The sequence below is a fragment of the Python bivittatus genome, unplaced genomic scaffold, assembly GCF_059951505.1.
Source record: "Python bivittatus isolate LINGU-HERP-01145 unplaced genomic scaffold, Pbiv_v1 ctg000020_np1212, whole genome shotgun sequence".
Lineage (NCBI taxonomy): Eukaryota > Metazoa > Chordata > Lepidosauria > Squamata > Pythonidae > Python > Python bivittatus.
Genome location: NW_028277030.1, coordinates 106,444,123 through 106,470,526, shown reverse-complemented (window position 1 = coordinate 106,470,526; position 26,404 = coordinate 106,444,123). Strand labels below are relative to the sequence as shown.

Here is a 26,404-nt window from a genome sequence, read left to right as displayed (position 1 = left end):
CCAATTTACCAGAATGCTACCTGCTACCTTCTCTACCTACTTTTCTGATTTGTTGTTGTTTAGTCGTTAAGTCGTGTCCGACTCTTCGTGACCCCATGAACCATATTGTGCCAGGCCTTCCTGTCCTTCACTGCCTCCCTGAGTTTGCTCAGTTTCATGCTCATTGCTTCAGTGATGCTATCTAACCATCTCATCCTCTGCCGTCCTCTTCTCCTTTTGCCTTCGATCTTTCCCAGCATCAGGGTCTTTTCCAAAGAGTCCTCTCTTCACATTAGGTGACCAAAGTATCTGAGCTTGAGCTTCATTATCAATCCTTCCAATGAGCAATCAGGGTTGATTTCCTTTAAGATTGACTGTTTTGACCTTCTGACAGTCCAAGGGACTCCTAAGAGTCTTCTCCAGCACCACAGTTCAAAGGCATCAATTCTTCGGTGCTCGGCCTTTTTTATGGTCCAGCTCTCACAGCCATACATTACTACTGGAAAAACCATAGCTTTGACTATGCAGATCTTTGTCGGCAAGGTGACATCTCTGCTTTTTAATATGCTATCTAGGTTTGCCATAGCTTTCCTCCCAAGGAGCAAGCGTCTTTTAATTTCATGGCTGCAGTCTCCGTCTGCGGTGATCTTGGAGCCCAAATAAATGAAGTCTGTTACTGCTTCCATTTCTACCCCTTCTATTTGCCAGGAATTGATGGGTCCAGATGCCATGATCTTAGTTTTTTTAATGTTGAGTTTCAAGCCAGCTTTCGCACTCTCCTCCTTCACCCTCATCAAGAGGCCCTTTAGTTCTTCTTCACTTTCTGCCATTAGGGTGGTATTGTCTGCATATCTGAGGTTATTGGTGATTCTCCCTGCAATCTTAATTCCGGCTTGTGATTCTTCCAACCTGGCATTTCTCATGATGTACTCTGCATATAGGTTAAATAAGCAGGGTGACAGTATACAGCCTTGTCGTACTCCTTTCCCTATTTTGAACCAATTGGTTGTTCTGTGACCGGTTCTGACTGTTGCTTCTTGGCCCGCATACAGATTTCTCAGGAGACAGGTAAGATGGTCTGGTACCCCCATCTCTTTAAGAATTTGCCAGAGTTTGTTGTGATCCACACAATCTTTTGCATAGGCTTTTGCATAGTCAATGAAGCAGAAGTAGATGTTTTTCTGGAACTCTCGTGCTTTCTCCATGATCCAGCGAACATTGGCAATTTGATCTCTAGTTCCTCTGCCTCTTCGAAACCCAGCTTGTACATCCGGTAGTTCTCGGTTCACGTACTGCTGAAGCCTAGCTTGTAGGATTTTGAGCATAACCTTGCTAGCATGTGAAATGAGTGCAATTGTGCGATAGTTTGAGCATTCTTTGGCATTGCCCTTCTTTGGAATTGGAACGTAAACTGACCTTTTCCAATCCCGTGGCCACTGTTGCGTTTTCCAAACTTGCTGGCATATTGAATGCAGCACTTTAACAGCATCATCTTTTAGTATTTTAAATAACTCAGCTGGAATACTGTCATCTCCACTAGCTTTGTTGTTAGCAATGCTTCCTAAGGCCCACTTGACTTCACTCTCTAGGATGTCTGGCTCAAGGTCAGTGATCACACCAGCGTGGACATCAGGGACATTAAGATCTTTCTTGTAGAGTTCTTCTGTGTATTCTTGCCACCTCTTCTTAATCTCTTCTGCTTCTGTTAGGTCCCTGCCTTTTTTGTCCTTTATCATGCCCATCTTTGCACTAAACTTTCCTTTCGTATCTCCAATTTTCTTGAAGAGATCTCTAGTCTTCCCCATTCTATTGTTTTCCTCAATTTCTTTGCACTATTCATTTAAGAAGGCCTTCTTATCTCTCCTTGCTATTCTCTGGAAATCTGCATTCAGTTGCTTATATCTTTCCCTTTCACCCTTGCTTTTCACATTCCTTCTTTCCACAGCTATTTGTAATGCCTCATCAGACAGCCATTTTGCCTTCTTGCATTTCTTTTTCCTTGGGATGGTTTTAGTTGCTGCCTCCTGTACAATGTTACAGACCTCCATCCATAGTTCTTCAGGCACTCTGTCTACCAAATCTAACCCTCTAAATCTATTCATCACCTTCACTGTGTTCTCACAAGGAATGTGATCTAAGTCATACCTGAGTGGTCTAGTGGTTTTCCCTACATTCTTCAATTTAAGCCTAAATTTTGCAGTAAGAAGCTCATGATCTGAGCCACAGTCAGCTCCTGGTCTTGTTTTTGCTGTCTGTATAGAGCTTCTCCATCTTTGGCTGCAAAGTAGGTAATCAATCTGGTTTCGGTATTGACCATCTGGTGATGTCCATGTGTAGAGTCGTCTCTTGTGTTGTTGGAAAAGAGTGTTTGCTATGACTAGCTTGTTCTCTTGACAGAATTCTATTAACCTTTGCCCTGCTTCATTTTGTGCTCCAAGGCCAAACTTGCCTGTTATTCCGATTACTCCTTGACTTCCTACTTTAGCATTCCAATCCCCTATGATGAAAAGGACATCTTTTTTTGGTGCTAGTTCTAGAAGGTGTTGTAGGTCTTCATAGAAGCGGTCAACTTCAGCTTCTTCGGCATCAGTGGTTGGGGCATAGACTTGGATTACTGTGATGTTGAATGGTTTGCCTTGGATACGCACTGAGATCATTCTGTCATTTTTGAGGTTGTACCCCACTACTGCCTGTCCCACTCTCTTATTCACTATGAGTGCAACTCCATTTCTTCTAAGGGTTTCTTGCCCACAGTAGTAGATATAATGGTCACCTGAATTAAATTCACCCATTCCCGTCCATTTCAATTCTTTTCTGAATTCTTTTCTGAAGGATGATGCAAAATAACCCTGCTTACAGTTGTCCAGACATTTTCAGACAGCATTGAGCTACATCATTTCTATTATCTAAGAAAGGTATGAGGACATATTTGTGACTCACAAGCATTTGGGACAGTAAAGATAATGCTGAAAGCTGCCACATGTTAGCTTCCCATTTTTAATCTTTTTGTTGGAAAAGTACAAAATTAAGCGGGACAGGGAATCTGGCAGACATTCTTTGTGGAAGCCACACAAGTACTTGAATTGCATGCACTTAATGTGGTGTAAGCCTTGTTGAAAATGAGACTTACTTCCAAATACCCATCTTTGGGTGTTGATATTAGGACTTATCTTTCCACTTAAAATAAGCATGAATTAAATATAAGATTTGCAGTCTTAACATTTATTAGTTTTGCTTTCTTTTTTTTTTCTTTTCTTTCAAACTTGACATTGTTCTTGGCTCAGAAAAGGGTACCTGTATATTGGCATTAAAAGCAAATGGAAAATACCTCTGCAGAGAAAGGATGTGGTTTATCTTTGCAAGCAGAGAAGTTATATTGTGTTTTTAAATAGATAAACTAGATCTGCTCAAGTCTGTTCACTCTAAACATTTTTTTATTTCATATAAAGTTTTGTTTTTAATCAAACCAGTATATTTTCACTAGTAATGTGGCTTCTGGCAATATCCATGAGTTCTTTTTTCTACCTGATTTAAACCAGGGATGAATATAACTCAGGCTTTATTGTTGTGTGACTTTTATTAGAATTCCAAGGATTGCCAGTGAGAACCAGGTGAAGAAGAAAGAGTGTGGGTGGAACTAGTTATCTACTGTAGCTTATGAACAAAAGAACAATTCTTCAGTTCCTTGGAGCTAAGCTATGATTTCTTTTTTCCCCATAATTATTGAATTCTATTTTTATTCTTTTTATTAATTGTATATCACCCAGAGTCATTTTGGAATCAGGCAGTGCCTAAATTAAATAAATAATAATATATTATGATTATTCATGATTTGTGGAATAAGCAACAGTGACTGGCTGGATTAAGCCATACCTTGTGGTTTACAAACCACATTGGACTGATTCATGCATTGCATGAAATATGAATCCAATCTGTACTGGAATTATCAGGAGTTCTTATGCAAAACTTTAAAAAATGGACTTCAAAGATGACCAGTTGATCTTTGTGTTTATAATGGAATGAGGCTGAGAGGAACAATTATCAGAAGATTAGACATAGCAAAGATTGTGGAGTCCTTGGGGTTCTCTTTATCCTAAACTGCAATTCATTAGTCATGCTTGCTTTAGGGGAAGCCCTCACAATCCTTGGACCATTCACAGATGTTGGGAAGCTTTGTTGATGGTTGTTGGCCCAAAGGAAAAATCATTCAGCAGCTGTCTGAGCCAAGGTTTGGTAATGTTTATGTCTGGTAGATTTGCATAGCTTTTTTTTTTTTTTTAATGTTGTCCCATTCTTAAGTTTTCTGCTTTGTGTGTACAAGTAAAATGGAAGAGAAAATAATGTGAGCTGATCAGAGGAGAAGAATGAGCCCACAGTATCTGTGAGCTAGAGGATGCTGAGAGCACATGCTCCCCATATCAATAGCAAGAAATAGAATTGTTAAATGAAACAATTTGGTCTAGGTTATAATAAAGTAAAACACCAAATAAATCACTGGATAGAATCCAGGTCCCTGATTCTCAGGAGATTTAATCTTGCAGGCATTGTTCAAAGCAGTAAGTAGCCAAACAAATTGGTGACAAAAAATGAGCAGCATCCAGAGATTTGAAAACAGCCCCAATATGTGAGTCTCCTTTCTGTACATAATTATTGTATTTCAAAGTACTGTATATAGTAATATTCTGTGTTTGGGGATTCAGGCTTGGTGTGAGGTTCTATATGCTGACTGAGAATTACAGAAGCCAGCATGTGGGAAAAATGCGTTCTTTATAGTGTTGTTTGTCAATCTGTTCCCTCGTCTTTCCCACTTTTTCTTCAACTCTTAGGTGATATGTAAGTAGCTGGAGCTAAATGCATCACTTTGGTATCACACTTCAGGAAAACAAAATTGGGAAGAATGGGACAGTGGAGGAACATGTCATGTATTGGAAGTGTAAATCAGATGCTTGCCAAGCTATCGTTTCCATACATTCCTTTCTCAGCCCAATCTGGCTTCCTTAAGACAAATATAATGAGCTAGTCTAATAAACCTTCTCCCCGCTCCAAAAAAACCCCAGTAGAATCTTCGCCAGAAAGATATTTTGTGGAGCTGACAGCCTGCGTTGTAACAGTAGCTGTAGTTTCCATCTTTATTATGTAACTATTGGTGCTAGATGTCTTGTTTGATTTTCCTTTGACATGCGTTCCATAGGAGATTTGCATATTATCACCTTCCGGTTAGAAGAACACAGTGACATTTTAAAGTAACCAAGCACATCATTTTGTTTGAATTTGCCTTTATTCACATGGAATCCACAGGTTTTTCAAAATGTTTCCTGTTCCTCCTAGTGGTGCATAAAAATACTAGGACAGCTCTTCTCAGACTGTGGGTCCTGAGAGTTGCTGAGGTCTTTGAGCCTCTTTGCTCTCTGTTCTTGCTTGTTTTCAGTCAGATATTGGAAGAGAAGTAAATGACCTAAATATTACCAAAATGATTTTCAGCTGTTAAATGGACTTCTGGGGAAGAGAAAGATACATTGCTCTTATTGTGAAGGTCCTTTTTCTACAGAGGAGATGAATGAGGGTTGAAGTGAGGTATCTCCCTCTCTCCATTTCCAGCCTTCACTCTGGAGCTAGAAGGGAATCTGATGTCAGTGCTTGTTGAAGGAAATAATTATCTTCCTGAGTTTAAGAATGACAAGCCAGAAAGGGAGCTCAAAGAAATAAAACTTTGGAAAATAGGGGTAAAGGGGATAAATGTCAGACTGTGCAAACACTGATGGGCAATTCTCCTTTTTTGATATTGGCCAGGTGGGCTGGATGCCTTGTCCTTGTTATAGTGAAAGGACCTTCAGGGTAAGTCCAACATACCACTTTCCTATAGGGGAGCCAGAACATTCTGAAATGGTACATACCAAAGCTGTTTCTGGGGGTGAGATTCCTTCTCCAGGGGAGCAGTAGCGTTGAGGGTGGACATGGTGGATGTGTTTCTAGAGGAGCAGGCTAGTTCTCTGTGGAGAAGGGTTATTCTGGTAAGGCTAGCAGTTCTCAAGCTGACACTACTCTGCTCAGATCTTGATGACTTATCTGTGTTTCCTCTCATGCCAATCTTTCTCTAATTTATATTTGGTGTTGAGGTAGAATGAGGGGAGGATAATTTCCTGCCCATGGTAAAAGACTAGATTCATCTTTTTCATGACAGATGGGTTCAGGCACACAGTGGTGGTGTCTTGCTAGAGGCACAGAATTCTTTTGTATAGAGAGCACACCTGTTTCTGACACCCACTTGGCAAAATATCACTTTCCATACCAGATGCTGTAGAGCTCATTAGTGCAAAAGTTTAAATGGGGCTTGTGTGAGTGCTTGAAGGTCCTATGATAGATGGTTGATAGTCTTGATATAGAGCTCTCCTTATAAATTTTGAGTAAAGTTAGGCTGAGAGAGACTGATTTGTTCCCTAATGCTAGAAATGAGGGGACATTAAGTCTCAGCCTGTTTCTCCCCATCTAGATTCCAATAAAGACTTCTAATGCATCTCCCATTCAGTCTGCATACAGCTGATACTATACCTCAAACCACTGAATGACATCATGGGTTCATGTAGTTGTTAAATAAGTGTCTGCGGGCTTGTCATCTTCTCTCTTACACACATCATTTGAAACCATCCACTGTGGGTGAACACTGCAAAACAGTGTTGCCAATTCTCAACCCTTGTAGCCCATCCAGAATGATACCATATTTGATAGCCCTGAAAGCTACAGCAGGACAAATAGGGTCATACTCCTTTTATCCAAGTCCACCATAGGTCATCTACAAGACTGACCAGCGTAATTTTCATCCTATGCCAGGCCTGAAGCCTATCTGAAAAGGGTCCAGATAACACACTTCTTCTAAAACCCTTTGTATTTGATATACCTGCTCAACTACCTTGCTCAAAAAGGAGAGGTTGGAGACTGGATGATAGTTGTCCTGTATGCAAGGTCAGCTGCTTAAGGAGGGGGCATATCAATGTCCTCATTATGGTTCTCAGCCAGGAGCCTAACCAGCATATAGAATATAGGACTGCAATAATCCAGATACTGTTCACTTTCTGAAACTATAGATGGAACACTTCTGCTTAATGGCATCACCTGCAGAGCCAAGCAAAGAAGCCCAGAAGCAAGGCTAGGGTACCACAGAGCTTGGCTAACAAAGGCTGCTGCCATAGCAACGGATGCTTCTTGTCTTCATAATACATCATTCAGACATGAGCTTTACTATCATCCCAGCAAGTGAAGAGTTTCCTCATGCTATACTTGGTAGTGATGTTGCCTTAAAAACAGGCAAATATTTTGCCTTTCTCAGATAACTTCTTGTAGGTTCTTGTGTTACTGTTTGGAACTCAGGTTGGTTTCTTATCCAGGACACAGGGTTCTGATGCTGCTGTATAATCAGCTGTGGGAATGGCTTGAAATTCTGCAGAGAAATTTGTGGGAATTCTCTTTCTTCCACCTAGGCCCTCATTATGTTATACAGTACCTTGCTCAGGCATACTGTCACTGGCAGCCATCTGCGATCGGAACCTGCCTGCTTGGGGAAATGTCTGTTGGGCAATATGTTGCCACAGTAACTCCTGTGATTTCATCAAAAACAGGTTTTCCCACTAGCTGTAGTTTGTATGGCTCCATACATACTAATGCTTTCCCAGTTTGTCGTTCGCAGTTCAGTGGCCTTTTTGATATTAATGTTAAAATATATCATTCATCCTAAGCGTGAAAAAGAAGTTTTAAAAGAATACAGTTTTGCATGAACTATGCATACAGTATACAAATTTGTATTTAGAAATAATTTCTGTAGTTGAAAAAGAAATACATGACATCTTTCATTTTTGTGACTAGATGATTAGGGGCCTGTTATTGGTAAAGTAGGGCATTCAAACTTATTTCTCTCTGTTGGGTATAATTGGTATACAAAGGTAGCCTTTCTCAATCTTATGCTCTCCAAATTTAGTGGCTATTAAATAATTGGGTGTGCCCATTTAAATAGTTGGGATTACCCAAAATGTAACCTAGGTACAGCTAGAACCAGTTTTAAAAGCCCTATAAAATAGTACTAGTTTTTAAAAATTAAATTCCAACACAATTTTTAAAACACATCTCATACCATAGCATGCAAAAATCAGCTTTACATGAATCTGAAAGGTTTTAAATAGTTCTGGAACACTGGTTAATTCAGAAGAAAATTCATCTGTTTTGGAGGCTACCAGCTACTCTGTTAAAGGCTCTTTAAACAATTCCTGATCAAATTTCAGTTTTGTTTTGCTTTTACTGTTCTACATCACTTATTTCTACAGTGTTTGTGGTGTCGTTAAAGTTCTCCATGAAGAAGGAAGCATGATCGCCTTCATGAACAATTCTGACAGCGAAGAGGAACCCTGCAATGAAAGGACATCATTGATGTCAGCTGAGAGCCCCCTTCTACCTCCTTATCATGATGGAGCACAGGCATCTGAAGCTGCAGAAACACTTTCCCATAGGGTAAGGGTCTTTGGAAAAGAATGTGCTGCTTTTCTTAGAATTGGGAAGTATTGTGGAGGTCATCTAGTCACCTTAGGGCTATATGCAGCCCCAGAGCCCCTCCAAAAGTTTAGCACGGAAAGAGTGGGAAATCATTAATACATATTGTATGAGATATTGATATTCATTGTATTTAATAAATGAAAATGAGTTTTTAATTACATGTAAATTAAATCACATTCAGGTTTTGTCTTGACCCTGAAAAAGGTCCCTAATCTATATCACTTCCTGCTCAGTGCAGTATCTGCAGACCATGATCCCATTACCTATTAGTGTCCTCAGCTACTCAGCCTCTACCTAAATACCTCAAGCAAAGGAGAACTCACTGACTCCCAAGGAAGTTCTAATGCTGAACAGTACTATCAGGAAACTTCTAAAATTTAGTTAGAATCAGATTTGTCTTCCATGGACCAACAGAAAACAAATCCACTCTTTTGTCTGAATAGCATCCAGTTATTGTATATAATGGTGATCCTGTCCTCTCTGTGAGTTCATCTTCTGTGAGTCCTTCTTTTGTATCTTTCAAAGGGCTAGAATGGGCAGCTTCAGATGTTCAAGTACATTAGGGCAGTTTTCCCACCCTTCCCCCATTCCAGATGTATTGGACTATGTTCCAACCAAGTAGGACTGTTAATCATCCTAGCTGAGGGTTTGGGAGTTGAAATCCAAAGCACTGAACTGGCTGTGCTAAAGTGTTTGAGCCTCAGCCACCTCCTCACACCAGGAACCCCACATTCACTTTTAAAGAAGGTCAGACAGTGCCCAAACAGTGGGTGGCTGAGAAATCAAAGAACTCCCCCCATAGCCCCACATGACATGACTGCATAAATGAGGATGTGATCTCACTGGGCTAAGTATATCTGTGTTGTGTTGTATTCTCTTTAGTGACTATAGATTCTTGTTTTTACAATTCATGAGAGAAGTTAGCAGATTTTAGCAACTAATAAGGACAATCATGCAATTGTGAGAACCCATATTGTATTTTCAGACTTGATTGTGGGGATGAAGGATGGGGAAGGAAGGTAGTATTGAACTGGATTATTTTGTGCACCCTTCTGTCAGATTGTGTCAGCTGGGGCCTTGTGGTTGCTGGGCATGTTCCTTTGCCTCTGAAAATGACAACTTCTTGACCTTTGGACTCTTTTATTACTCAGTTTCCTACCATACTTTTGTCTTCTCAATTTCTAGATGTCTGAAATGGCCACTTTTGGCAAGAAGTTTTGAAGGCATTAGCAATCCAGATAGAACTCTATTGGGCAGGCAGATTTGCCCAACAGTTGCTAACCCTTACTGTTCATTGTTGTTGCAGAATAGACGTACAGGCAGCACTGGCAGCTCTAATAAAACAACGGAGGGACATGTGCCTGACCCAGAAAGAGCAGCAGTGGGACAAGTTGTGCTGGATAATGAGGAGGAAGAGTTGACCTTAAAATATGGAGCAAAGCATGTGATCATGCTGTTTGTGCCTGTAACACTGTGCATGGTTGTGGTTGTTGCAACCATTAAGTCGGTGCGTTTCTACACTGAGAAGAATGGGCAACTGTAAGTGATTCCTCACAGGCTCTAAAACAATGAATGTATTCTTTATGTTAAGTTTATTTTCTTCTGTTTAGTTACTTCCAGGGATGCTTGGATTGCAAACTCCCATAATTCCCAAGTGGAAATAGTAAATTTGTGGTAAAGTGTGAAGAGATCCAGGAGTCAGTCGTAAGAGGCTCTCAAAGCTTTTTAATACATTTTGTATTGTTGTAAATCCACATGAAACCAGAATTATATAAATACAGACAGCCTTGGATTTCATGAGTTGACAATCCCTGTACTTCAATGATATTTCCATAATCTTCTGTGCATGACTCAGCTTTTTCCAACCTGGAATCATCCAGATATTTTGATGTTCAAATCCCTTTGGCCATACTGGATGGGAATTAATGAGTGGAAATCCAGCATACTAGCTTGGGGGATGCTACTCTACCTAAAGATATGATAAACTCAAAAGCTACCTTGCTTCTGTTATAAATACCTTGTTTCTATTGTTTGTTTGTTTGAGCTAAAGATTGGTATTTTGTTAAACACATACTTTGGAGGGATTGGGTTTTGTCTTGGTGGCCACTGAGTTTCCTCTATTAAGATATTTTGCCTTTTCTTTCAGGATTTATACCCCCTTCAGTGAAGATACCCCCTTTGTGGGCCAGCGTCTCTTGAGCTCTGTGTTGAATACCATCATCATGATCAGCGTCATCCTAGTGATGACCATCTTTTTGGTTTTGCTGTATAAATATCGTTGCTATAAGGCAAGGCTTTGAATATGTTGACTAAGGGTCCCAAATTATAAATGTCTTTTAGTTAATTCTATCAGGTACTTTTCACTCCATGGTGATCAGCATTTCTTCAGTGTGAAAACAACCATAGCAACTTAGTGGTCCTTCTGGTATATCTTTGTAGTGTCATTTTAGGCAGCTAGTCTGCATTTTTTTCCAGTAGATTGGAAACTTTTAGAAGTGATATATTCACACATTTTAAAAAATGTTGACAGCAGAAAGGATATTAAAGAATTTTACAGGATTTGGCAGAACCTTAGTGTTATTGCTGCAGTATTTTAAATAATTCAAAATGTTGGTAAACAAGATTTTTCTATAGGTTTATCTTGACATTAAGATTTGTAAGGAGTTCCTTTCTATATGTTTAAGAGCTGATTTTTTTTAAGAATGACTATTGGATAAAATAAGGGGTCCTTCATTCCAAAATAGGTTGAGAAAAGTTGAAGCATGAAATTGCATTCTTAAACAGATATGCATTGCTGATAACCCATCAAATCAAAAGCATGGAATTCTTCTAAAGGGGGAGTTTTTAACACAGTATAAGTAGATTCTATAACAGCCTTCTCCAGCTTGTTGCCAGAATATGTTGAGACTATATTTTCCACCATTTCTCATCAGTACAGCCAACTGGTTGAGAGTTATGAGTATAGTAGACCAACACATCTGGAGGCACCATGTTAGAGAAGGCTAGCCTAATATTTAAGGAAATAAATACTTATAAACTACTTTTGATGATAAATTTAAAACTTAGTTTTAAAAATGTATCTCCATGATTCTTGCAGACTTCCAAATGACTATACAATCTATTTATATAATGAGATTTTAAAAAGGCAAGTAGAAGGCTAATCATTAAGAGGTTGATGTTGTGATCAGAGAATGTTGAAAAAGCAGAAGTTTTAGAAAGGGGCAGGAGGAGAGAAGGAGATGCTACCAGACATTTGGAACAGGACTGTTTGACAGGCTGCAGAGAAACTTTAAAGATGAATTAGGTGGCAAAACCAATGAATGGGAAAGCAAGTTATTTAGTCTTGTCAGAGTTGCACAGAAATACATGGTCCCTGAAAAGTAATTTTTCTCTGAAAAACTTTTGGCCTTTTTACATTGGTAAAGTAAAACCTTTTTTTCTAACTGGCTATGATTTTTTTTATCTTTCATTTGTAGTATTGAGGCCTTCTTAAGTTGTACATTTCTTTGTTTTCCTAAGGCAGCCTTTCCCCTCTCTCTCCAGGTATGCTAGCATGTGGTGGGGAAGGCTTCCTTTAGCTACGAAGCTAATTGAAGAGAGATCTATAGCAAAACCAGGCCAAAGTAGTTTGTCTTTGGGATGTGCAAAGAAGGCACGTAAATAGCATATTGTCATCTTTTGCAGTTCATTCACGGGTGGCTGATTCTCTCATCGCTGATGCTCTTGTTTCTCTTCACTTACATCTACCTTGGGTAAGTGAGAGCTGTGAATCCTAAATCACTAAGTATTCCTCTGAATCAGGATAGCTACAAGATAGTATAGGCTCTAATGAGGGATTGCTAAATGATTTGCAAGTTTTTTTTTCTTCTGATTGAACCAGTAACAGAAAAACATACATATGATCAGTGAAAAAAGATGAAACAACATGACACAAAAAGAGAATAACATGAGGAGGGAAGAGGGGAAAAAGCAAGATCAAGTACCAATGCTTAAAGAGGAATATTCATTCTAAATAACGAGGGCCTTTATATGGTCCAAAGAGGGGAATAGCCTGCTGGAGCTTTGCTTCCGTTCTCATATTTCTCATAGTCTGATAAAGCAGTTGCTGCTTAAGAACTATGCCAAGTTGTTAGATGGCATTTGTATAATTGTGTGGTGCCTAAGGTGGCTGTTGTTAGCAAAGTCTCAGGTAGAGTTTGAAATACATTTATGATAGACCAGACTAGATGGATCTTGCTTCTGTTTGGAAGTCCTTTAAAACTAGGCTGGATTAGTCAGTTATTGGGAGACGTATAAATTCCCCCTCCTAATTTAGTTGGCCCATATGTGTTTTGTGTCCTGAGGTAAAATATCAGCTTTCCCACCCACTTCCAAGGGACACGTAGTGGGGATCATGGCTCACTGGCTAAGTCTTTGCAGAAGGTCTCAGATGTGGTCATTGGCTTCTCTTTAATATCATGTAATAACTTCTTGAAAAAAATCTCTGCTGATACCAGAGAGTTGTGATTAGATTAGTGTCTGCTTGGCTAGATGGGCGCATAATCTGACATGGCATCAGGTAGCCTACTTTGATCCCATGAGCCATGGAAGTTCAGTTATACTGCACATGATATTGGACATATGTCTGCAACTTCCCTGTTGTTCTTTGTCTCTCCTGTATAGCGCAGCATCAGCTTGTGCCTTATTTCCAAGTTACCACATCATCTTTAGGTGGCAATGAATATTTTTTCATCTGGTCACTGCTCCTTGATGTCTTCCCAGAACTAACTCCCTTTTGTTTTGGTTTTTTTTGTCTGACAGTGAAGTGCTCAAGACCTACAACGTGGCTATGGATTACCCTACCCTGTTCTTTGTCATCTGGAATTTTGGAGCTGTTGGGATGATTTGCATCCACTGGAAGGGGCCCTTGAAACTCCAGCAAGCCTATCTCATTATGATCAGCGCCTTGATGGCTTTAGTTTTCATTAAGTACTTGCCAGAGTGGTCAGCTTGGGTCATCCTGGGAGGCATCTCTGTTTATGGTATGTCTACAGCAAACGTTAAGGTGATCCTCCACTGAAAACTAAATGTACTCTTTGTGAGGAGACTAAACCAAGTTAATACCACCTCCTAGAAATAATAAATCTTTGCATTTCACTTCAGAGAGACTATTTCAGATTTCAAACCTGCATTCAGAGATCTGCATTCAGATATTGCAATGAACCTTGATTTATTGTGGCCTTCTCCAGGCTGGGTTCGTGCATTGCTCTAATCTGATTGCAAGCAGGGGATCCAAACCTTCCACTCAGATAATGGCCACTAATGCTTTCCAAACCTGACAAGCCTGGTTTGTCAAAAATGGAAGTAGAAATGTTCTTACTGTTCTGTGTAGCCCCATGCTGGAACAAGGAGAGCAAATTGTGGTAATTGATTTACTATATTCATTGTTCATTATGACATTGGATTGTGACCAGGAGGCGCATGTATTGAAACAACAATCACAGCAAATGTTTAAAGGCAAAATTTTTTAAATCCAATGATTGTTCTAAAATAAATGTTAAGAGACTGTGCCCGCTTTTGAAGTACACAGATGCTTCTCAGAAATAATCCTGTGCAATCTAAGAATATTTTTCTACTTAAATGTTTCTCCAATTCTTAGTTCCATCCCAGTTGTCTCTTTTGCTATTTCAGTTATTATATTTGCTACATTTCTTCACAATACTTTTCATAGCAAGGGAGAGGTAGTAAGAGACTGAGATAAATTTGCAGTTGGATGAAAATGAAGTAAGAGATTGTTTTCCATCTCTTCAGTGGCGTCAAAAGGCTGCTTCCTTGCTTTGCCTAATGGTAGGGTTGGACTCAAACCATTTCTTAGCTCTGATATGTTTGTCAAGAAGCATTACATTCTGTGTGTCATATAAGGTTAGATGGTTTTATTTCCCTGGATTGCTTGTATTATATGGGAGTTTTACTCTCTGAATTTTTCTTTCCCTGCTTTGGTGCTCTGAAGTTGTGTTTGTCTCCTCTCTCATTTTGAAAATGCTCTCTGAGAGACTCAGAGTGTTTTCTTTGTGTATTGTAGTCTGTTTTTCCACTGCTGTTATGATTTAATAAAGCTATAGATACCTTTTGAGAGAAGAACTCCCTGCCATGTATCAGCAGGAAAATTAGATGTTCAGAAAGCTACTTGGGATTAAATTGACATTTTTCTGTCCACAGACTTGATAGCTGTTTTATGCCCAAAGGGACCTCTCCGAATGTTGGTGGAAACGGCACAAGAAAGAAATGAGCCAATATTTCCTGCACTTATTTATTCTTGTGAGTAAAATATAGGCTTCTTTTGTGTGACTGGCCTTTATAAGATTACCCCTGTTGTAGCAACTAGTGGTGCCTAATTGACTGAAAACTTTATCTCAGAATGAAAAGGAAGGAACATGAAGAATTCTCTCTTGATTTTCTCCTGTTCAAAGATGTTGTTGGATATTCTCAGATTGTGGAAGTAGGTGCAGAACTCAACAACCTGATTATCTCAGCATTTTAAGAGGAAAGTTTCTAGTCTTGCAAAGTTAGGTGTGCAAGTGTGGGCATAGTGCTTGGGTTCTAGGTACTTTTTGAGGTTATCTGACATGTTATACATATGTCTCTTTCATTTAAAAAGAGAAAAAATGCATACAGCCCTAGTCACATGTGATGCAGGATGGGAACTGTATTTTTGTGGAATTGTTACACATTTCTATAGTAAATTTTTAGATTTAGGAAGGAAGCAAGAACCACTGCTTTGGCTCCTCCTGTATGGTTCCACTAGAAATGGCAGCAGTATAATGGATTGTAGATATATTGTTACTCCCTACTGAAAATGAACTTGTGATAAGCCACATTAATTATAGCTCTTTTTAGTTTTCCTACCCCCCTAACCTGCCTGTTACAGTGAGTCTTCTGAAGAATCTTGTAAAGCCAGTGGGGAAAGATAATTATTTTATCATTAGCCATCTGAAAACGTCTTAGGAAAACAAATTGGGTTGTGGTGTAAATAAAGATATATCAGTTGCCTTGAGATGATTGTCCAATAGTTCACCAAGCATTTTTAAAAATAAATTTGTAGATGCATAGATTCTGATTCTTGAAGAAAGAGCACATTTAGCAAACTGAATTAAATTGAGTGGGGAAAAACCTTGATCTGTCTAGTCCTATATTGTCTTCATGGACTGTCAAGTATCTGTGAGTTTCAGCTGTATTTCACCCAGGACATTCTACATTTGACTTGCTGTCCCTCTGTACTATGGCTTTTCCTTGTTAGTTGTGCTTTATATTCCTTTTTTTTTTTTTTGAAATCCTGAAGCAACAAAAGGAGAATAAATAAAAATGCTAATAAAAGTTTAGGGTTCATGAACTTTTGGATGATCATCCCAATACAGCTAGAAAAAACAGTGAAGAATTAAATTATATGTCTATACTGATTGAACAGGTTTGTGTTTGGAGAAATGTTATAACTTACTGATGGATTGAACAAATAGTTTTTTGTGTACTGACAGACAAATATAAGACCAGGCACACACTCAAGCAGTAAACATATGCTAATCAAGGAACTACCAGAGGAGCAAAACAAAACCCCCATCCCCACCAGCACTGGCAAAGCATGTCACAGTATATAAATAGAGAGCAAACCCCATCCCATTTTAGGACTGAAGATGTTACCTAGCCGGTTAATGAAATGTTTGCAAGAAAAGAACCAAGCTCACAGAACCCCAAGGACTCTACAAAGTATCTGTAGCACTGAACACATTTGCTTAATGTGTGACAATCCAAGAATGTAGGGTTGGTTCTTTTGATTATAGTTTATAACTTTGAATAATCCATCAGTCTTGTTTCCTAAGTTGTATATTGTCTGTTCTTTCCTTCAGCTGCTATGATGTGGACAATAGGAATGGCAAAGCCAGACAATGCACAAAGAAGGACTTCTCAGGAGATAGGGGATCCAGGTGATTGATGCACTCTTCTTCAATCAAAACAACAAAAGCTCATTCTTTTGTTGTTAAATATAATTTAAATGAAATCTGCAGTGTATTATATTCACTGGTTTTCTTGCTTATTGGCAAGCTAATTATAAAGGGAAGTTTCCATGGAAATATATGGGAACTGCATTAGAAATCTCAAGATTCATTGAAAGAGTTCATTCATTTACTAACTGAGGGATGGTCGTGAATCCTTTTACAATTTATACAGAGAAAAATGAAATCCAAGATTTTGCTAAGCTCTATTTGGCAGCAGGGTTGTATGATTCAGATCCAGCATGAATCTTGAGAATTTGCGGAGTTGTAAGCAACACTAGGAGAACTACAAATTCTCCACTCCAGCTCTACAGCAACAGAGAACAGATCAGTCCATCTTTTCCATGACAACTGGGTTAAGTCAGTATTATTGCACAGTCCTGTACAACAAAAGGCGATTTCATTCTAACCAGTTTTTTTTTTAGATTTTTTTTATCCTGCTTTTAATATTTTTATAAATAAGTCAAGGTGGCGAACGTACCTAATCCTCTTTCTCCTCCTGTTTTCCCCACAACAACAACCCTGTGAGGTGAGTTGGGCTGAGAAAGAGTGACTGGCCCAAAGTCACTCAGCTGCCTTTCATGCCTAAGGCAGGACTAGAACTCACAATGTCCTGCTTTCTAGCCTGGTGCCTTAACCACTAGATCAAACTGGCACTCTTTTTTTTTTTTTTAATATTGTATGTATTGAATTTTCTTGGGTGACTTTTATCTTCCTCTCATTGCTATGCCTCGAATTGGCTGAAGAAGCAGAGACCCATGACAGTTCTTCATATACTGAGCCTGAAGTTCCAGAAATGAGAAACTCAACTATTGATCAAACTGGCCAACAACTTGGTCAAATTGCCCGCAACTTTGAAGAAATTCAGGAAGAGGAAGAAAGTAAGCTATAGTCCCTTAAATCATAAATTCACTATTGTTAATTCCTTTAAAATAGGAGCAGGTATTTTAAGGAGTCCTTAAAATACTCCTTAAGCCACCCATCTCACTCCAGGGTCCAACAAGATGACATTGTTTGATGGGGGAATCCAAGGCAGGCCCTCCTTGCTAGACCTGGTGGGGTGGACAGAAACAATGGGGGATAGGCAGTCTCACAAATAGCCTGATCCTGTACCATGTAGATCTTTTTGGATGGTAATCAGCACCTATAAAAAATAAAAGGGGTGTTGTGTAGCCCATCCACTTCTTCTTTTATTTTTTATTAAAAGGATGTTTCTAAAAGGCAGAGAATTTGGCAGACACCAAGAAAGGTTTCTGAGAGCCCTCTGGTGCCCACAAGTGTCATGTTTGCTTACACCTAACTTAACATATCTGTTGGAAGACAGACTGATGGAATTGTTTTTATTTCTAATAGGAGGAGTCAAGCTGGGTTTAGGAGACTTTATCTTCTATAGCGTGCTTGTCGGCAAAGCAGCTGCCACTGCTAGTGGGGACTGGAATACAACATTGGCTTGTTTTGTAGCCATCCTCATAGTAAGTAAAATTAACACATTAAGCCAGTACCATCATATTTTCAGCCTCTTTCCTGTCATGCCTCCTTTTGAGTGTAAACCTGATGATAAAAATTATCTCACAATTGTGACCTCCTCTGGGATTCTTTTTTGCATGAGAAAAATGACAGAAATGATTTAAATAACTAGTGCTCTTCTAGATACTATTCTGCTTTGCCTTTGACATACTATAAAACCAGGATAGTGGGATGGATTATTTGCATTGGGTCCTAGGCATCTGAGCACCTCGGAGCTGAAGAGTGAGTTCCAGTATGGCTGGGATCAGACATAATTGGGGGGCTTATCCAAATGATAAATAGTGAGTTTTAAAACAGGATAAATTTAGGGTGAGATGAGATTCTGTTTAGCTTCTAGGACTAAGATCTGAAATATGATGATAAGATGACCATTTTTTTTCCTTTTTAACTGTTTAAACATTTATTTAAATATTTGGTACTCGACAAGATACTAAAAATACCAGAAAAAAAAAAAAAGATTAAAAACAAGCTACACGAAAGCAAGAACAAAAGAAGGCATAGTTTAGGAATATGTACTCATTTGTAATCTTAAGCAAAGTTACAAAATTTTCAACATCCATATTCTATATTTCTATTAAAAACAGTATTAAATTAAAGATTCGTAGGGACTCTTTCCTGTTGTGTGAATTTTTCAACCAATGCTGTTTCCCCCAATTTCAAATACTACTGATACAAAGATTTTCCACTGTTTTGCTATTGTAAAACTGGCACTTAACAAGTACATTTGATTTTTTGTGTTGCAATATTTATCTCCTGGAAGAAATGGGTAATAAAATTACACAATAATTAATTAATGACTATTGTGTAATTGTTTCAATTTCCTCAAATGTTCAACTAAAGTGAGTAACCAAATAGGCACTGCTACCAGAAATGACAGTATGTACTAATTTGATTGCAACTTTCCAACATATTCTAGAAAGACTTCGATTAATATAGTGCAGTTTTGAGTGTGTGAAATATCATCAATTAATTAGTCAGCTGTTGAGAACTTGGTGAAATAGGTTTAAAAGGACGTTTATACCATAAATCATTCCAAGCTTGATTCATGAATTCAAATCTCAACTTATCTTGCCAAAGTCTTTTAAGACTGTCATTATTTGATATAATGAGAATACTTTCATTTTAAATTATATGAATCTACATCATTCTTCAAATACTTTAATGTTCTTGATTGGTAAAATCCCAAGAACCTGAAAAAAATATATTGCAATTATCACATTTGAAACACAAAGTGTCCTATTTTGATCTTTTGCAAAAGAGGTTCATAATTAAATGTTTTAAATTGGCACCAATCCTTTGTACTTGCTACTCCTAAATATCTAAAATCCACCTAATTTTTGAAGGGAGCTGTGCAACTCGTTATCAGTGTGATTTGACAGTAGATGATGTATTAAAATTGATTTCTAGCCTGGCCCTTCTCATGTGTGAAATTTGTCAGCTCAAATTATGAGTTATATTTCTGTTAGAATTGTGAAAATAAATAAGCATATTATCTGCAACATATTTATTACATCATACTGTTTTTATAATGAGACCTGAATATTCTTATTCTTCCTAACATTCTGTTGTAATATTTTTATAATGATGTTTTAAAAAATAATAGAAGTAGCATCCTTGTTTAGTGCCTTTGTTTATTTGAAAAAACTCTTGATCTATTCCATTGATAGTATTTATTGCTAGTGGGCTCTTCTACGTAACTGATTACTTACTCTGACAATAAAATTATGTAAAAATCTCATTTGCAGTAACGTGTTAAGAAATTTGCCTTCCAAGATGTACAGTACAAAGACAGCAAAGCAAGTGAAATGTTTGTATGTAGCCTAGTGTTTAGTTAGTTATACCACTAACTATATGCTACCTATTCTCTGGGCTTTAGGTATCTTGCAATGGCATGATCATTAATGACAAACAAGCCCATTAAAATCGAAGAACGTATCACTATAATCTCATATGGCTGTCTACCTTGATAGGGGTCTCCTCACTAAATGCCCTGTGGAAGAATACTGTTTTTACTATTTTCCTAAGCAAATAACATGGTAGGAGCCATCCTGATCTCAGGGAGCAAGATGTTGCAGAGTGAGAGGGCTGCAACTGATAAGGCCACTCTCCAACCCCCTGTTTTCTTCATCTTCTGGGAAGGTGGACACTTCCAGCACCATCTTCTGGCTGATACATACTGGGGGAGATTGAGTAAATGGTCTCAGAGGTAACATGGACCCAATCCATAAAGGTCCTATAGCTAATAAACAGCACCTTGAATTGGGCCCAGAAGTTGACCAGCCGCCAGTGCATTTCCTGTAACAGGAGGAGGAGTTAAATCCATTTTGTTTTGTTAAACCCATTTCTACTGATCAGCAATCCAGCAGCTGCAATCTGTGCCAGCTGTAGCTTTTGGATCATCTTTATGGGGCAGCCCCATATAGGCCAACTTGCAGGAATCTAACAGAGATGGCAAGGGCATAAATTACTATCTTCAGATTAAATAATTTCTAATTCATTTGTTGCTGTATCTTTCTGGGCAAAACCCAGATTGATCTGGCAATATTAGCCTTTGAAAGCAGTGAATATTTTTTTCATCTTGATCTAACAGTGCAATGGGCCTGTATGATGATATCTCTTGGGGGTTCTTTTTTGATTTAAGAATAATCTGAAATTCAATTTGACTTTTTCCTGACTCTTATAATAATGAGGTTATTTAATAGCTACAGTGAAATCCAATTTATACAAAGATTGAAACTTAGATAGTCAGACTTGAATTTTACAACTTGTAGAAATGTATTAGTAAGTAATTAGGTTAAAGTGAGATTTTTATTGACCAAACTTATGTCTTTATAAGCGAGTTGTGCTCATATTAATTCTGTGTGCAATTTTGTCCTCAATTTTTAAAGTGCCACTGGATTTTGATATTTTTAGTATTTATCTCTAAGAAAAATATTCCAGCTAGGTATATTCCTGCTGATCATCATTCTTTTCTTTCTCTTAGGGTCTGTGCTTAACTCTTCTATTGCTTGCAGTATTTAAGAAGGCATTACCTGCTCTTCCCATCTCCATCACCTTTGGCCTGATCTTCTACTTCTCAACAGATAATCTCGTGCAACCTTTCATGGACACCCTTGCAGCTCATCAGCTGTATATCTAAGAATAATGGTGATCTGGTTTAACAGCTTTCATGGGCAGCAGGCCAATTTTCAGTGGATAAAACCTTGCGATTTTTACACTTAATGCCATATCTTTTTCAAGAAATGCTAAAAAAACAGTTTTGCTAGTTTCCCCTGGAACTTTACAGCTGATTCTTCAGACTATTGATGCTCCAGAGATCAGGATCTGTGCAGCCTGATCCTACTTGCACATATTCAGAGTTGAGTTCACTCAGATTATTTGGAACATAGGATTGTTATTTTGGTGCCATGGAGAACTGACTTTCCTCTTCATGTTTTTCATCAATACATTAATTTCTTTCTTTGTGCAGAAGGTAGATTGATTGCATTACCTTAAGGCAGTGTTTTTCAACATTCTCAACATTCCCCTCAGCATGCTGGCTGGGGAACTCTGTGAGTTGAAGTCCCCATATCTTAAAGTTGCCAATGTTGAGAAACACTGCCTTAGGTAAAATGAAGAATCCCTCTTGGGATGTTGGTATTGACAAGTTTAAGGTCCACTTTATATATTAACATGGGATCATAATGGCACAGTAATAATACAGGGTATTTTTTTTAATGTTGGAAAAGCACTTCAAGAGAAATACAATTCAAGTATAGGAACTGTTTGAAAGGGGAACAGAGTACACTGGGAGGTTTCATCTTCCTCACCCTTGAGGGAAGAAAGTGGCCTGTTCAAACCTCCAGTATAAACAGCTAACCATGGGCTACCATGGGAACTTTTGACATTCCTGGTTTCACACTGTAAAAACAGCAAGAAGCAAATTGCAAAAAGCAGAGCTGTTTTAGTGATCCTTTGCTTTTTCCAGCTAGAGGCGTGGTGCTGACATAGATTAGGTTATCTTCCAGGTATCTGAATGAAGACATATGAATCTCTGGCTGTGTTCCCATTTCATTCTAAGCCAGATTTTATGTAACTATGTTTTGATGAATAATTGGCTGGATCCATGTTATTAATTAAGCTGCAAATCATGATTACTATTCATGGGTACAATATGCTTAGCAATCTCACGCTACATGTTAGCCCTGACTTTATTTTCTTTAAACTAAAAACAAAATGAGAAGTAGAATTCTGCAAAGCACCACCCTGTAGGTTTTGATAGTGATGGGACACAATCCCGCCAGTTTGCCTTCTGCTAAATGATTGCCTGTGCCCACCATTGTAACCATTTGTGGGAGTGCCTGTGACCTGTTCTCAAACTTCCAAATGTGCGACAGCTCACAAAGGTTAATGTGGACCTTAAACTGATTTCACATAATATACTATGCCAAAATCCAAATAAATTGCATTATGAGTTAGTATGGTGTGTGAAACCTTGTCTCTCTCACTCTCCTATACCTATTCTGTAATCACAATTATTTAGCATTGCTCATGTAAGCAAACTGACCCAAGGAAGGGAGAGCTCATGGCACATTTCTAGTTCCATTAGCAAATGGCCCCATAACACAAAGTAAATGATGGCAAGCGGGTTCTCTCTCCTTCTCTTCCTAGACTGATTAGCATTAGTGTGACCAACAAGCCATTCAATAAAGAGTTGAGGAGACTTGATCAGTGGAGTAAGTTGGGACTGCTTTAGCACTTAATCATGAATCCTCTGGAGGCCCATCTTGTACTCCATCAAAGGATGACTTTTTATGGCTGTTAGTAAAACCAGATTGACTTTTGCTAGCAATCAGAACTCTGGACGTAGGGACAGTTTATCTTTCTTTGGTCATTGATCTTCAGAAAGTCCTACACACAGTAGGAGGCCTTTATGCATAAAGCAGGAGGTATAAAGGCCTAATTCACTGTATTTCTCTTCTCCAAAGCAGAGCAAAACCACATATAAATTAGGCTGAAGTACATACTGTGAGAAAAATGAATACATGGTACTTATAATAGTACATATAGAGATATGCTGTGTAATACCTTTTTAATTAAAAAAATGTGGAAAGATTTTCCCTCCAAATCAATACTTTATTTTTTTTTCCTTCCTACTGTTTTCCCCATGTGTGCAGGGTCTGCTTTTTTCGGATCAACTCAATGTTGATCCATTGGATGCAACAGGAATTGACCAACCAGCTTGTTGCCCGAGTCCAACATCAGGGGCCGAGAGAGAATGACTAGCCCAAAGTCACCCAGGCGGCTTTCATGCCTAAGGCAGGACTAGAACTCACAGTCTCCTGGTTTCTAGCCTGGAGCCTTAACCACTGACCAAACTGGCTGTTTATATACTTTATTATATACTTTATACTTTATTACCAACAGAAAAAAAATCAAGGGAGAAATGAAAGAGAAATGCAAGATCTCAAAATTGAGTTCTTGCTGAGCATAGCATTGGCTCCAAAAGTAAGTAAATGCTTCCATTTCCATTCTGACTCCTTCCATTTCTGACTTTCCTATCAAATCTGTTAATATTCTGTTGCATCAGAACTATTGATCTGCCACACCTTATTAACCCAGCTTGGCACTGGAGGTTTTTATTCCATTTGTTTTCTGTGCAGTCCCATCCAAAATAGAGCCAGAGGAGCTTCAGTGATATTGAAAGTTATAAAAGGAGATTTGATATATTAAAATAGATTGTAGTTCACTTTCAATGGTTTCTTATATTAAGTAGATACATATGTTACATAGATACTAGGTTAAACAGACCTTTGGTCTGATGTGGTGAACTGTCAGTGAGGATCAGTATATTGCTGGCATTAATTTATTGTATGCATCTTTTTTATCCCTTGCAATTCATGTTGCTGCATTTCTATCCCACAGATTCCTTTGTGACAAGTCAGTGCATTTACAAGGCCCTTATTTTAGGGGAAGACAAGCATTTTGCCAACCTATATCAGAGTATCTCTTATCTTAGTATTATGCTGGCCAAACTTGAGCCTTAAAAGAAAATTCTTGACCAGATAGATTTGGGCTCCTTGCTTCCGGAGGATGTGGATATTTTATTTTTTTAGATAAAATAGCTACATAATAGGTTACTCTGTTCAATCTGAAAAAAATAACTTTAGAGTTTAGAATTTCACTTTCCACTTTAGATCTCAGTAAAGAAACTTAGCTTTGGCTTTCCAATGAACTTTGTTGGGAAGAGAAAGTACAGTTTAGAAGTATCTTTAGGAATACTATGTAAATGTTTAATTTAAAAGTAAGTTATTTGGAACTATCAGAATTGAAAGGGTGCATGTAGAATTTATTATAAAGATTAGTCTAAATAAGGAGTAGTTAATTCAAGCTTCCTTGTAGGGATATCTATCATTGTAGGATTTGCTTTTTTATTGGAAACCTCATTTGTTTTGCTTTCAGATGTTCCTTTTCATGAAAAAAGCTGCTTCTTGGTGTAAGTGTGAAGGAATAATGAATTGACCATGAATATATTTTCCTGAATATTTTATAGGCAATGAACTATATTTGGGACCAGTCCAAGATGGAAAATCCCAGTAGCATACCCTACTCTTACATGCCTCTATTTATTTCACATGCTCAGAAGAATTCCATTGCCAGTGGTGATATTAACTGGGGCTAATGAGAACTGTATCCAAACACAACTGGAAGGCACCAGTAAAGGCTATCCTAGTGAAATGTGCCCCTTGAATCATATCCGATTTGCCATGCATCTGGCCTGATATTCTACAGAGGTTGGCATATACCATATTTAACTCTATAATCTTATAGCAGCTTAACCAGAATTCTTTGGTACAGAAGAATTCATATCTAGCTAAATACTCCATGTCCAGGGCTAGCATGGAGAATTTAGAGCCTCAAGATGTTGAAACAATTCCAGCAGCCTCAACCAACATGAGTAAGGGTGAAAGATACTCCTATTTGAGGCAATATTTAGCTATACAAGGAGTGTTTCAAGTCTAGTTGAGGATGTGCAACATGTGCAGCAGGTCACATGCTGTTTGTTTAAGCTGCCCATGCTGTCTCTGGTAACAAACCAATCAAATGAACGTTGCACTTAAAATCCCTGCAAGTTCTCATTGCCCATGCAAGGAGAATTAAGGTATGTCATCTTTTTGCTGGGAGGAATGAGCAGTATGTGGAAGTGTTTGAAGGTGGAGGCGTATCTAAGCATGTATATTTTTATTCCCTGCAAGTGCAGCCTAGATGGCATGGCTTAGCCCTAGGGTCCTCACAGGTTGCCCATCCATGATCTGGGTCTTTTCTCTTCATGTTCCTTCTTCATCGATTGTAAGCTGCACCAGTCTAATATATATACAGTATTAGCTACTTCTCAATAACAGACCTGAGAGCTCTCTCCGAGTCTTTGCTGGCTTAGAGAAAATGTGACCAAAAATACAGTTTATATCAAATATAATATGCACACACAGATGAAGATATTTACTTCATGCTCACTTCCTGGGACAGTTACTCATTAAGCAATGCTTTTTAAAACTTTTAACAGGATTTTTCTTAACCATTTTGAAATCCTTATTGAAATGAATATGAAATCCGTGGCTTATCTGTTCCCTTTAGAATGGCTTTAGTATAGGGCAGGATTTGAATTCATCCAGTGCAGCCATTTGCCTAAAAGTGTGAGCTTGGTCAATGCCTGGGTGAGAAATAACTAGGGAAGTCCATATATATGTTCCACAATGGAAGGAAAATAGGATGCACTTAATAATGTTTTATAATATATGCAATTTTGCATAAATTAATAGGTAAAGTCTGAATAACAGGAAACAACCAAAAATCTGTTTGAACGCATTTCTAACTTGCTGGCTTTCAGGATGGACATGGTATGTGTGCAGTGGTGCAGCAAATATATATGTACAGGAAATTATTCTTAAGCTGTACTTATTGCAAATGTAATTAATACAATAAAGTGATGATATAACTACTAAGCATAAGTATAAGGTTTTATACTGGAGTTAGTCTGGTGGGTACAGCTAACAGGTATGTAGATTGGATTTATTTAAGGTGGTTTAGTTCGTTCTAGTTCACCACTCTACCAGGAAGGTGATGAAGCAGGAAAAAAACCTCAAGTTTCCCAATTCAACTCCAATTCATTTTCATTATTTACATGGGATACATGTCTTTTAGTAACTAGAAAGAGAAGTAGCAAGTTTTCTTTAAATATCTAATTTGATATAGAAAAATGTGGTAGATAACTTTAAATGATTATGAAAACTTTCTTTTTTCATTAACTTGAAGAAATAAGTCAAAGTTCCAAAACCATTCCACTTTTCCTAGAT

At 38.2% G+C, this 26,404-nt stretch overlaps 1 protein-coding gene across 7 annotated transcripts in view; it reads left to right on the top strand.

Moving 5' to 3' along the window:
• Positions 1-26,049, top strand: part of PSEN2 (presenilin 2) — a 29,006-nt gene extending 2,957 nt beyond the window's left edge. For 2 of the 7 annotated variants that reach the window (XM_088145947.1, XM_088145955.1), the window contains exons 2-11: positions 8,292-8,475; positions 9,824-10,056; positions 10,664-10,805; positions 12,202-12,269; positions 13,318-13,538; positions 14,716-14,814; positions 16,398-16,475; positions 17,291-17,425; positions 17,898-18,016; positions 21,055-26,049. In XM_088145947.1, coding sequence (XP_088002073.1) covers positions 8,332-8,475; positions 9,824-10,056; positions 10,664-10,805; positions 12,202-12,269; positions 13,318-13,538; positions 14,716-14,814; positions 16,398-16,475; positions 17,291-17,425; positions 17,898-18,016; positions 21,055-21,210 — 1,395 coding nt within the window. In that variant the 5' untranslated portion in view covers positions 8,292-8,331 and the 3' untranslated portion in view covers positions 21,211-26,049. Of the gene's footprint in view, positions 1-5,769; positions 5,815-8,291; positions 8,476-9,823; positions 10,057-10,663; positions 10,806-12,201; positions 12,270-13,317; positions 13,539-14,715; positions 14,815-16,397; positions 16,476-17,290; positions 17,426-17,897; positions 18,017-21,054 lie in introns of all 7 variants that reach the window. The other 5 variants (XM_088145963.1, XM_088145966.1, XM_088145958.1 and 2 more) reach the window with 4 other exon arrangements.
• The last annotated feature ends 355 nt before the right edge of the window (positions 26,050-26,404 follow it).